This window comes from Papaver somniferum, chromosome 7, assembly GCF_003573695.1.
Source record: "Papaver somniferum cultivar HN1 chromosome 7, ASM357369v1, whole genome shotgun sequence".
NCBI classification, from domain to species: domain Eukaryota; kingdom Viridiplantae; phylum Streptophyta; class Magnoliopsida; order Ranunculales; family Papaveraceae; genus Papaver; species Papaver somniferum.
This window is the reverse complement of record NC_039364.1, coordinates 4,922-18,442: the sequence shown is the minus strand read 5'-3', so window position 1 is coordinate 18,442 and position 13,521 is coordinate 4,922. Positions and strand designations below refer to the sequence as shown.

The 13,521-nt window shown below is 39.4% G+C and overlaps 1 protein-coding gene across 1 annotated transcript; it reads left to right on the top strand.

The window, feature by feature from the left end:
* The first annotated feature begins 408 nt into the window (after nt 1-408).
* LOC113300455 (GDSL esterase/lipase At4g10955-like) lies at nt 409-1,347 on the top strand. Its single transcript, XM_026549666.1, has one exon. The coding sequence runs from the start codon at nt 409-411 to the stop codon at nt 1,345-1,347; it is 939 nt and encodes a 312-aa protein (XP_026405451.1).
* Nucleotides 1,348-13,521: the final 12,174 nt, after the last annotated feature.

Genomic DNA, 13,521 nt, shown 5'->3' with positions numbered 1-13,521 from the left:
CTTAACATGTTGTCTTAGACTCATTTCATCGATGATGGCAGTTGCACGTATGGATTTTTATTCATGAATTTTGATGGATATGGAATGTTTTTCATCTTGTGTTAATTGTGAAAGCGAAACCTCTCAGTCGCGTTCTATTTTGCAGGCAAATCAAACAGACAACTTTGAGGATTCGGGACTTACACGCTTAACTACGGAGACTAAATGGTAAGATGACCGTTCATCATGCTTTTGTTGGATATATTATTCCATTTATTTTCGCAGCTAAGGAAATATTCCTTTGTCCCATTTACATTTGCAGACTTGTGCCATTAAGTTGTGAACATATCCGACAGTGCATTATCTCTTTATCTAATTATAAACTCTATGGTAATTTGAAGGCATGATGAACGTTACCGAAGATCTGTAATGGCTAGCTTGGTTAAGGGTGTCTATGTACTGAAGGATGACCATCGGAGACACCGGCAAGGGAGTGAAGCTCTCGCCCCACCTTGGTGGGAATCGTTCAATTTTAAGCTAATGCATAGTCTCATGGATGATGGTGATTCTTCCATCTTTGGTGCTGTATATGAATACATACCCGTGTCCAACAACTTTCATGATCTTAAAAGAGCTCCAAAATACGTAGTTGCTTTTAGAGGAACTTCAAGGAAACAAGATACTGTCCTTGGGGATATATTGTTAGACATAGGTGTTTTAGTAAATACACTTCACCGTAGCCTTCGTTTCAAAAAGGCAGCACAAGCTGTCCGAAAAACATTTTCTGAAGAAGGAGCTAGTAGAAGTAATATCTGGTTGGCAGGGCATTCTTTGTGTGCTTCCATAGCAATGCTTGCAGGAAAAACCATGGCAAAAGAGGGTATTTTCCTTGAATCATATCTATATAATCCACCATTCGTCGCAGCTCCAATCAAACTTATTGGAAGTATGACAGTGAGACGAGTAATCCATGGTGCTTGCACCTTGTTCACTGTAGGACTCACAGTTGTCTTGCAAAATAACGAAGAGAGACAACAATCAGAAGACCTGTTCACAGCCATATCACCCTGGGTACCAAATCTATTTCTGCATCCAAATGATGTTATTTGCTCGGGATACATTGGGTATTTTGAACACCGAGAGAGGATGGAAAGCATTGGAGGTGGAGTTTTGGGGAATTTGGCGACACGATATTCATGGCAAGGGCTCTTTATGAATGCTACTTTTGGACAGGAATATTGGCCAGAAGAAAAATCGCACTTAATTCCTTCAGCTTGTGTGACTACTAGTTCCGATCCTCGACCTCACAAGCTTAGTCAATGGTTCACAGATGATTCAGTTTCAGGTCCTACGCTGTACCGATACTAAACACTATAGATTCCTTTCATGGTGCCATGATAGAACAACATTGTTCATTGTATTGGAAATGGTAAGTAGTTTTGCGGTTTGGCACGTGCTATACTGAACTGCTGTGTGTGTGGTTTGTAATAGTACTTTCGTTGTTATTGTTTCGTGTAATAACTAATACTCGTTCCGTGACTCGAAAAGAATTACTATCATTTTTTTTCATTTTAGCTTATTTTATGTGTGTGGTTTCTAATAAGTAATGTCGTTATTCTTTCGTGTAATAAAGCAGTTTCTTTTGATTATGGTAATTTTTTCTTGAACGCCCATATATTAGGGTGTTTATTCTCTTTGGAATTTGTAAGAACAATACCACCAATTCCCTCCAACAACAGCATAATTATGTTATATTTTTTTTTTAATTTAAAATAATATTGAATTTCAATTCTTAAATCATCCATTCCAAATGTGTGTTATAACAAAAATATAATAATCCGGAGCTTAGCAACAAATTGAGCCCAATCCTTTTTTGAATTGCTACTTCTAATCCATGAAAAACAAAACTACCTATTTTAGAAAAAGGATTGTGCCTGGCAAGATCCTTTTTTAGCCGCCTCAAGAACTCCATTTGTCTCTGTGGATATCAAATATCATCCCACCACGTGGAATGATCCTAAGATACATACAGGAGCTTACGATGAAGTTAGAGTCGAGATATAAGCAATCCGTCGATACGGGATCAATCTAGTAGATTATTACAATATGACAAGAGCGAGAACAACTAAGGATATGAAAGGGCACATCAATTGAGAAGAGTAGTTGTCCGAAGGACAATCGGGAAGATACAACAATCGAGAAAGAAATAGTTAATTGAGTTGTATTAAAGATAAGTGAAAAAGCATAACCGATCCAGAAGAGAAATCGTACGAGAACCATAGGATTCCCATATAAAGTGAAAGAGGGAAACAAGAAAGTACGATATGTCATAATTTATCTTATTAGCTGTTTTCCATCATCTTAAATGTTTATATAGAGTAAAAATTAACTGCTATTTTACTGGGTGTTTGGATTATATGGGAAAAATAGGGAGTTTATACCAAGATATACATTTGTATACAACTAATATCATCTGAAGCTTCGAAAAATAAAGAGGGCAAGATATGAAGAATAGAAACAAAGTTGTAGAAGAGGAACTGAATATGAAGTCTGACGAAATCATCATCAACATCAAATTCTAAATACAAATCACTCCTCATCTTTCTATTTTGTATCTAATCATTTCGATCTTAGAATTTTGAACCATAAATTTCAGATTTTTTTTTTCAAAAACCAATTCATACTCTCCAAAAAAAAAAAAGATTTTACTGAAAAAATCTGTCCAAAAAAAGTGTGGGAGCAAAATACCGCACAACTAGTAGGAGCGCGATAAAAATCATTTTAGTAGCGAGCGAATATGACTCGCCCAACATATCTGTACTGACGAATGCAATAACGTCACCAAGTCATACCAAATATGTGAAGATCAGCGCTGTATTAAGGTGATAATTATTAACAATCGTCCTTACTAACCCTCCTTAGTGGAAGGTGTCGTCATTTATTCCCCATGACTGCTACAATCAGTTGTTTTCGTGGCCTCTTATCCCTCCGCCCATATGACTTATGGTTACATGACCACACCTAAGTGGGGTTTCTTAAGTACCGAGTGCATCATAGCCAAGACTTACTAAGGATGATTGGAAACGCTCCGGATGCCTCAGGTACCCTTAGCTCAACCATGTACCGCGACGCCCTGATCGAGTCTCTGCAACCCTTGGGAGAGAACTTATTACCCTGAGTTTTTAATTCCGGAGTCTCTGCTGGATAGGCTTTTGTTTCACCCCAAATCTCCATGAATCAGGTTACGGGTTGGTATTGCATTCGCCTGAGACATGGATTACTAGGTTTTCCCCAATTATGACGCGCGTTAGGTCTTACGTGGTTGTGTCTCTTGCACTTTGTGCGAAGTAGGATGCACACTACAATTGGATGCCTAGCCTCCCTAGTTAGAGGTTTTAAGTTTATTGCCTCCTATTTTGGTCTTATTAAAAGGTCTTATTAAAAGGTCTTATTTTTACCTTTTTCTTCTATTTACATTTCTTTATACTTGCTGTAGTGCTCTCATTTCTCTTGATGTGAGTTTGTAGGAGGGAGTTCCTCTTAGTGTGTTGATATCGCCTTTAATTAAAATAGTTGTTGCCTTGGCCCCTGTTCTTCTTAGCATTCTTCATCGTATCCTATGTATGAAAGCATTAAAAATAGGTAATTGAGCATCGTCGGTCCCAAGTTGTGCGAACCATACTCTTGTTGTTGGATTTTCATGGCTTTAGCTTCGGTGCGGTACTTCATATGTGGCTTTAGCTTCGGTGCGGTACTTCATATGTGTCGACCTGGTGAGCTTGTTTCCTGTTGAGGTTGAAAAAAAATGTGCAAGGAGGATTCGATCTCCTGATCTGCATCTTACATCTTCAATCCTTCAGCCATCTGTGCTAAAAATAGGCAACATCGCGGCTTTATAGTTATCTTCGCCCTTGGTATTACAAAAATATGTCAGAATGAGCTGGGAACACGTGACACACAGTTCTTTATCTTCGCCCTTGACCAACTGTGCTGCCTTCATCTTTGCGTCACAACTTTTGCATCTTCTTTCTACTTCTTTGACAACTTGATATGGATGTGAATGGGTTCTTACATGAGCTGGTTGGGGAGTCCTGCAAGAATTTATGTATAGTTGTGTCACTCATGATCCTTCAATCGGGATAAGCTTTCAATTACGCATCACTCCTGTTCATGAACCTGCAGTTAGTTTTTATTGAAAACGATAATCGGCTTCATCCCGACGATCTCATATGATGACTTTGCCGTCTAGTTATTGCCTTTCTTTTTCTAGGATATCATCGTCCTACACATTTTCATCTTCACATATTTTTCCTGTAACAGCTCAAGCCATTATTCCTTCCTTCATCATTCTCATCTAGGATAATTTCATCGCCCTTGATCGTACTTGATCTTCTTCTCCGCGCTGTTCAGCTGAACTATCTTTGCGTTGTTGAGCTCCCTTTTTTGTATTTTGTTTCAAGCGAGTGAAACTTCTTTGCCCTTGAAATTTTGAGTTTATTTCAATTGCCCTTGACAGGTCCAATCACGAAAGGGTTCCTTTGCGGGTTGAGTCGTGAACTTCCCTTCTTCACAAGTTTCATTGAAGTACCTACAAAACCTTTTCCCATCGTGCTGGTGTCCTTCACGTTAGATAATCCTTCGCGCTGCTGGTTGACGTTGATCCTATTGCGTTGAGCTTGTTGATGTATTCTTATAAATGGTAGTGCTTTTGGTTAGTTCAAAAGTTCTAGGGGAGTTAGACAAAGCTGTCCGGTGTCCCCACTTTTGTTCAACATAGCTATGGAAGGTTTCTCATGGTACATGGATAGAGCTGCAAATCTAAACTTGTTCAATGGATTCTCTGTGTGCCCATCCAGTTTGGTTGTAAATCATCTACATTTCGCAGATGATACTATCTTTTCCATTGATCATAGCAAGAAAGAATTACAGAATTTGTTTTCAGCCCTTCATTGTTTTGGTATATTGCTGGTCTCAAAGTAAACACTACCAAAACCAGAATCTTTGCAATTGGAGATGTGTCGGAAACTAATGTTTGGGCGGCTGAATTTGGTTGTTCACGGACTCCTTGCCTTTCATGTATCTTGGTATGCCCCCAGGAGCGAAATCAATCTCTAAACACATATGGAAATTTGAGGCTGGACTTTCCTTGTGGAGAAGGTGCAACTTATCAAAACGAGGTAAACTCACTATTCTCAAATGCATTTTATCTTCCCTCCCGATCTACTACTTCTCCCTGTTTAAAGCTCCAGCATTCTTAAGATCCTTAATAGAAAAATGAGGAATTTCCTATGGGAGCATAACTCGGGTTCCAAGGTCTCACACCTTGTTCTATGGGATTTGGTTCTTGCACCAACAGAAAGAGGTGGTCTTGGTGTTTGTAATCTTAAAATTATGAATTTAGTGATGTTAGCCAAGTGATGTTGGAGGTATGGGGTGGAAAAATACAGTTTATGGTACAATACGATCACAAATAAATACAGGAATAATTATTCGAGTTGGACTCCGGACAAAGTGAAAACCCCTTATGGAGTCTCCTGTTGGAGAGCCATTGCGGAGACTAATCATCTCATCTCGGAAAATTCGACTCTCTACATCCATTCTGGCAGAAATATCTCTTTTTGGAATGATTTTTGGTGCATAGAAGCAACACTTGCTGATTCTTTCCCAAGTCTATACAAAATCTGCAGAAATAGACACCTAAAACTTGTAAATATGATTACGCCAAATGGAAGATGGGTGTTTGTTTTCAAAAGAGCCTTATCAAACAGTGAAACTATGGAATTGCTTCTCTACTGCTTATAATTGGGGATACTCCGCGGTGCTTGATTCTCTACCGGATACATGACGATGGATTCCTCACAGATCAGGTATTTTCACTGTAAAATCTCTCTATTCTAAGTTGTTAGCACGTGATGGTTTAGATGATTTTCCGGCATCTTTAATCTGGAAAGCTGAAATACCATCAAAAGTTAAGTTCCTAGTTTGGTATCTTATTCATGGGAAGTTAAATACAATCAATACTGCCTCGCCTCGCCTCTTAGGCGCCCCAGGCGAGCGCCCGAGATTTGGAAAAAACCATAACAAGCTTTCTTTTGGCGCCTGGGAGCCTTTTTTCCCCAGGCGCTCGCCTTTTACAACATAGCTTTGAATAACAAGGGAATGATGCTCTATAATTCATGCATATTATGCGGCAATACTGAAGAGTCCCAGGAACATTTGTTTATCCACTGCAAAATTGCACAGAAGATTTGGTACTCTCTCTTCCCTGGTGGCAGTTGGACTTGGGTTTTTCCGAACTCACTATATCCTTTGGATCATGGATGGGACCACAGTTTCTTTTCCAGTTCTGGCAACTTGGTTTGGGGTTTAATCCCAGATGCAATCATCTGGGTGATTTGGGGAGAACGCAATTGTAGAATCTTTGAGAAAGACTACACCTTCAAAACAGATTTAGATTTGATCATTGATACCAAATCTTTGGTGCTTCATTGGACTGCAACAGCAGGTAAAAGGGTTCATCTGAACTTTGCAGGTTCAGTTCATAACTATTAGAAAGCAGGTTTTGTGTAATCTTCTTTGTCTTTTCATCTGAACCTTGCAGGTTCAGTTTTTTGTGTAATCTTCTTTTTTTTCCAGCTATTTTCTGGTAGATTTAGTGTAAATTCTTCTTCCTAATAATATCTTCTCTTTGATCAAAAACAAAAAGGTTCACTGCTGAAATTTGTAGTACCCTCCAGATGGTTGTCGTTTAGTAAATGAATTTGTATATTTAAATCACCAATGACTATTTGTATATGGTAGAAGTCGCATCCCAAGTCAACAATCAACGTCAACCTTATGATTTTCTTGAAGCCAAACTTGAAAGTACCATTGACAAGATACGTGTTTGTTTACGAAACATAAAAATTTTCGTTCACTCTTCACCATTTCTCAAGCGATTTGCTGAACACATTCATTGGTTTCACGAATCATTCTTACTTGATGGGATTGCAAGGTTAAATCTACAATTCGCATCACCTTTTTATTAGTCATAAAAAAATTACTGGTCAACCTTGTTGCATCACGATTATTTAGGTCCATGATACTTCAAAAATTAGTAAAATATGTTTTCCACATGCTGCCTTGTCGCTGTTCACCCATCTTTAGCTATTGTAAATTTATAACCCCGAATTAAATATGTATGTTGAGATTGAAAATTCATATTACAATAAATTAGGAAATCGTGAAGTGCATAGAAGGTGACAGTAAAAATAGTGAATTTTATTTTAGATGATATGAAATGTGATTGAGATTTTGAAAAAATGTAGAGAAAGTTTATATTAATATAAGATTGAAATTGAATATTTATTAAGGAATAAATTTTGGATCATTATATGATGTTGGAAGTTAAACCAAGATAAGGTGAAGTTTGGTTTTGGATCAACAAATAGAGTTGACGCAGTATGAAGAAGACAGTGTGGATTAACAGGTATTGTTGACATAGTCTGAGTGTATTAAAAAGTTGACTCGGTGGAATTAGTTTGGACATAAAGTAAACTTGTGAAGCAAGTATTTCTGGTTTTAGAGTTTGTGTGTGCTAAAGTTTTCTAGAAGAGTTATATTATTAGAGTTTGGTTTTATTAGGAAACTGTTTTGAGTGATCGTCAAGTTTGCTAAACTATAAATACGCTATTGAGCTGTGAGAGTTTGTACACCGAATTGATTATCAATTTAGTAGTTATTACTTCCGTGTTTTTGCTCTCCTCTCTCTTGCTCGATCCTACATGAGGTATCAGAGCAAGATGAGAGAAAGAGGGAGGAGAGAAAGAGATAGTTAAGAAAAGTTAAAGAAGTTTCTCGCTTTGGTAGGATTAGTAGTTGCGCAAAGTGTTCTGATGATAGTAAAAGTGGCGTTTTTTTTTGTTGGAAAGAAGAGGTTCGCAAGGCAAAGGTTTGGTGGTTGTTAGACGGTGATGCTGTTATCCGTTAATAGCAGTGATGTGGTGAGGTTAGATGCCTTATTTTGATATGCTGGTTCGGTGCAAATAAAGAAGATGGTGGTTGCAGATATAACGAGGCTATGCTGGGATGAACAAAAAAGAAAGACAATGAAGATGGGTTTGTGGTTGTCTAGCTGGTTTAAAAATGATTAAGAAAATTGAGATAAAAAATAAGTTTTTAGAGTTTCATAATTACAAATACAAGAAGAAATTTGCTGCCATAGTTGAGTTTTTCTTAAAAAATTTTAAGACAAGAAGATGATCTTGTTATTACTACAAAGTGATGATGTTGTACATATGGGTGTCTCGAAAGGCTGTAATTTGGAATGTTCTTAAACCGATAAATGAGATGCTTCTCAGATTGGAATTGGTAATTGAATGTTTTGAGTTTGCATTGAACAAGAGGTTGCTTCCCTATATTTGACTTTCGACGATGATGTTTGGCTGCTGTTAGTTATATGGAGAGAGATGAAAACATGGACATTGACTGTTTTCCATTGATGATGTTAACCATGATGGATTTTAGTCAGAGAAAGAATGAAGATTGGAGATCGGCAAGAAAACATGGCATACTGGTGGTGATCGTGATGGTGACTGACAAATAGCTCGAGCTGGTGATGAAACTCGATGGAAGATAAGAGAAGCTGATGTTGGAATCATATGAGTTGCGATGACATTAGTGGAAAAAAAATGAGTTGATTATGTGGATTACACAATTAAGAGGAGCTCGACATCACAGAGAGTTAAGAAGAAGATGAAGGGCAGTTTCTTTTTATCAGTAGAGATGAAGACCGATGATGATCTTTGATGGTGTTGAATGATGAGTGCCAAATATTGTATATATTTATCCCTTTTTGTTGGCATTTAACTCATCTTTTGTGCATTAATTCTACATTTTATCCCATATTCTGTATTTTCTTTGTTTTCAAGAAAAAATATTTTTATTAATTAATTTTACATTTTTAGGTAATAAATAAAGTTTGGATGAATAGCGGAGCGGAAAAGAGCAGAAAAGTAGTGAAAAGCCGGGAGGAATTACACAAGGAAGCCGCGATGAATGTTGTGCACAAGACCAAAAGGCTAGAAGTGGGCTTGAAGAAGAAGAATTGTCCTTAAAGAAGATATGGGCTTGGCATACCCAAGGCCCAAAACCCTTACTCAAACACATCTCCACTATCCAAGCCCGTCTCGGATTTCAGCCGTCAGATCGAAGCATCTCAGCATCCTACGGTTGCTCCATCATCGCACATCAAACTCCGAAGCCCCCGCTTTACATCGCAACGCCCATCTCCATCTTGGGTCGTCCGTTTTGCTACATCCCTTCATCCGACGGTCGCTCCACGCTTACCTCCGTATCGCCGTTGGATCCACCTACCATCTTCACATCCGACGGATCTCCTCGCTGCGCATCAACTTCATATGATTCCGCTCAACACCTTAGCCATCAACCCCATCGACCCAAAACAAACACCCACCTTCTTCTTCCCCAGAACTCACTTCCCTCAAATTTCTCCTCTTCCCCCGACCATGGCAGACACTGCCATGTCTGCTCCGCCGTCTCCATCTCCACCACGACCACAAGGACACCACCACCATCACCTACCTCTTCCCTAGTCGTGTCTGTCTTGTTCTTAGCATTAATTTTTGATGCTACCAAGAAGACAAACATAGCTAGGGTTTCACAGTGGAGAGAAGAAGGAAATTGGAGCAGCGTTTGAGTAGAGGATTAGCAGAGGAGGAGAAGTTCAAGCATGGGTCGAGTCTATTTGCATCAGAGGGTGAGTTAATTTTATTTTTATCGAAACCCTAATCTTGCTGATTTGGGGATTTTCAATTTAGGGTTTGTAGAAATTTAGGGTGTTGTAACAAACTATAAATTGATGTTATGGGTGTTGTAGAAATTATCTCTGGGCTAGCCAGTGAACAATATTTTCAATCAATGATGCATGGTTAGGATAGTTTTCTTGATGCCTGTTTGCTTGAGCAATGGGAAGTACTCAGTGCTCTGGCATGCCTGTGATTGATTGTTCTGTCAAAAGACAGTCAATGCTAGGGGAATATCAGTGAGCAAGCTGATTTTCATCCCATTCTAGATGTATGCATAGGATTTTCAACTCAACCTAGATTGCATTGCTTGATTAGGGCACAAGGTGGATTCAATTGCCTTAGTAACTTCACACAGTTCTGCATCTTTTTTCCTTTTCTGTCACTGTTGCTCAATACCCTTTCCTTAGGCTGCTGCCTTTGTTTCACTACCACTCTAGATCATTGTCACTGTCACCATAGTTACTGCCCTTAGCTCACTGTAAACTTTAGCTAGGAAGACTTCTTGTATGCTCCCACTCCCTGTGGACAAACCCCTACTCATCCCTATACTATAAAACTTGGCCTTGTATATTTGCAAGAGTTTTTTGTGCTCCCCATTTTCACACCAAGTTTTTGGCGCCGCTGCCGGGGAGCTGGCTGCCATATTTTGGAAGTTTTCATTGCTATTCTGTGGCCTTGTTGTGCTTGAAGTTGTCTGAGATCACTGCAATCTTGTTCACTTGCAGGTGCCACTGAGTTGCTGCTGCTGTTGCTGCTGCTGGTGAACCAAGCCTGCTGCTGCCAAGCCAAAGCAACTGGGCTGCCAACTGAAGCTGCTGGGCTCTGCCTTCTACTGGTGGGCTTGTACTTCTCTGAACTGGGCTTCACCAACTTCAACTAAACTGGGCTTGCCAAGTGCTGCTGGGCTCTGCCTTCTTTGTTGCTGGGCTCATGGTCTTCTGTGAGCTGGGCTTCGTTGATGCTGCTGCTGGGCTCGAGCGTGAGCTGCTAAGGACGATCCTAAAGCCCAACTGGGTTGTGCAACTAAAAGGGAACAAAAGCCTAACTGGGCTTCCCTCCTTAACCAAGTAAGCCTAAACCATGAGTAACCCACTTGGGCCCCATTAAATATTCAATTTGGGTATGTAATAATTAATTTATTTTTAATTTGGGCTTGTAATAATTATTTTTATTTTTATTTTTATTTTCTTTTTCTTTTATTTTCTTTTATGGGCTTGTAATTATTATTATTGTTTTTATTTTCTTTTATGGGTTGTGCTAATTTATGCTAGGTTTAGTTCAAAAACTTTTCCAAAGCCCAATTTTAAACCAAAAACAAAATCCCTTATTAAAACCAAAATTCCACTCCTTAAACCAAATTCCACTTAACCCTTTCAAAACCAAATCTTCATAAATCCTTATGGGCCCTGTTTTCTCCCTTATCTGTGGGCTTGTTATTTCATGAGTGGGATATGATTGTAACCTTTAGAGACCAATCAAATAGACTAGTTAGAGTAAATCAAATAGACCCAATTGACATACCCACAACTTCTGAGGAAAACACACCGGACCAATCTGAAATAATGGGAGAACCCCGTACCCTCAAGGATTATATGTACCCAACTAGAGCCAGTCAACCTTCTTGTATTTTGCTACCCGAGGCTAATGGCCATTATGAGCTGAAATCGAGCACAATACAGATGCTTCCTATTTTTAGAGGTGTTGAGAATGAAAACCCGTACCACCACGTGAGAGAATTCGAGGAAATTTGTGGAACTCTGCGTTTCACTCAAATGTCCGACGAAACCCTAAAGTTAAGGCTTTTTCCTTTCTCCCTGAAGGATAAGGCAAAGGCATGTCTTTATGCTTTACAGCCTCAATCCATCATGACATGGGATGACCTCATAAAGGAGTTTTTCAAAAAGTTTTTCCCAAATCACAAGACTGCGACAATTCGTCAAAGTCTAAATTGCTTTGTGCAATTAGAGGGTGAGACCTTAGCTAGATACCTGGAGAGATTCAATGAATTATTGCTCCAATGTCCCCATCATGGTTTTGAAAAATGGAGACTTGTGCAAATTTTGTATGAAGGTCTAGATGTGTCCACCCGAACAACGGTTGAGTCAATGTGTAATGGTCTATTCGTAGACAAAACTGCTGATGCGTCTTGGGACTTCTTGATTGAAGTAGCTGAAAAGACGCAACAGTGGGAATCCATCCGTGAACCCAGAAAGACTACTTCCGAAGCTAAGGCTTTTAGGATTGAAGCAGATTTCGAGGGAAGAGCAAACATGGCATCAATAGTTAGGAGATTAGAAGAGTTAGAACTACATAAAAATTCAAAACCTTCCACCACTACTCTCCGAGAACATGTCGCTTCGTCTGTATGTGCCGCTTGTAACGATCCCAACCACCAATTCCAAAATTGCCCCGATTTGCTTGCAGTCTAGGAATCTAGGCTTGAACAGGCACAGGCCATGTTTAAAAAACAAGAGCATAACCCCTATTCACAGACCTACAATCCAGGATGGAGAAACCACCCTAACTTTTCATGGTCCAAAGGACCCACTCAGGGAGGACCATCTCAACCCAATCAGAGCTATCAAAACAATCAGGGATCTCAGAACAATCAAGGTTATCAATATCCTAGGAACCCTCAACAACAATCGAACTCTCAACAATCATATCCTCAACAAAATACCGACAAGAGATTATCCACCCTAGAGGAGATGGTCCAGAGTCTGGTGCAAGGTCAGAAAAATCTTGATCAAAAGATGAGTCAAATGTGCGATTCCATGAGCGAGAGATAAAAGGGTACACTTCCTAGCCAACCCCAACAAAATCCAAAGAGGATATTTCAAACAGGCACAACATCCTGCACTGAAACCTCACCCGATCAAGTCCATGCCATTACCACCCTCCGAAGTGGTAAAATCATCGAGAACAACGTGGGCGAACCTAATGAATCTGATACAAATTCCACGTTGTCTCCACAACCCCATAAAACCAAAGAATCTGAGCAAGTTGGAAAGCCTGACAATTCTACTGCTGTGAATGTCCCTTTGCTAACTCATTCTCCTGTTGCCCCATTTCCTCAAAGATTGATCTATCAACAGAAAAGTACCCATTATAATGAGATGTTAGATCTGTTCAAGAGAGTCAACATCAACATTCCTTTTCTTGAAGCAATTAGGCAAATCCCGGCATATGCTAAATTCCTCAAAGACTTGTGTACTCAAAAGCGCAAGCTTAATGTGCAAAAATGTGCTTTCTTAGATGAACAGGTGAGTTCCATCATTCTGAACAAAACTCCACCCAAGTTTAGGGATACAGGATGTCCAACAATTTCTTGCACTATAGGAGAACACACGGTCAATAAAGCGTTATTATACCTAGGTGCAAGTGTTAACCTTCTGCCATATTCTGTTTATGAGCAGTTAGGTCTTGGGGAGTTGAAGCCAACATCTATCACTCTACAACTGGCAGAACGATCTGTCAAGATTCCTCGTGGAGTGGTCGAAGACGTTTTGATCAAGGTTGACAAATTCTATTTTCCCGTAGACTTCATTGTCTTAGACACTCAACCTGTACAAAACCCAGACTGTCACATTCCTGTCATCTTAGGACGTCCTTTCTTGGCTACGTCCAACGCAATCATTAATTGTCGTAATGGAGTGTTGAAACTGTCTTTTGGCAACATGACGGTAGAATTGAATGTGTTCGATATTAGTCAACAACCTGTGAATCTTGATGATGA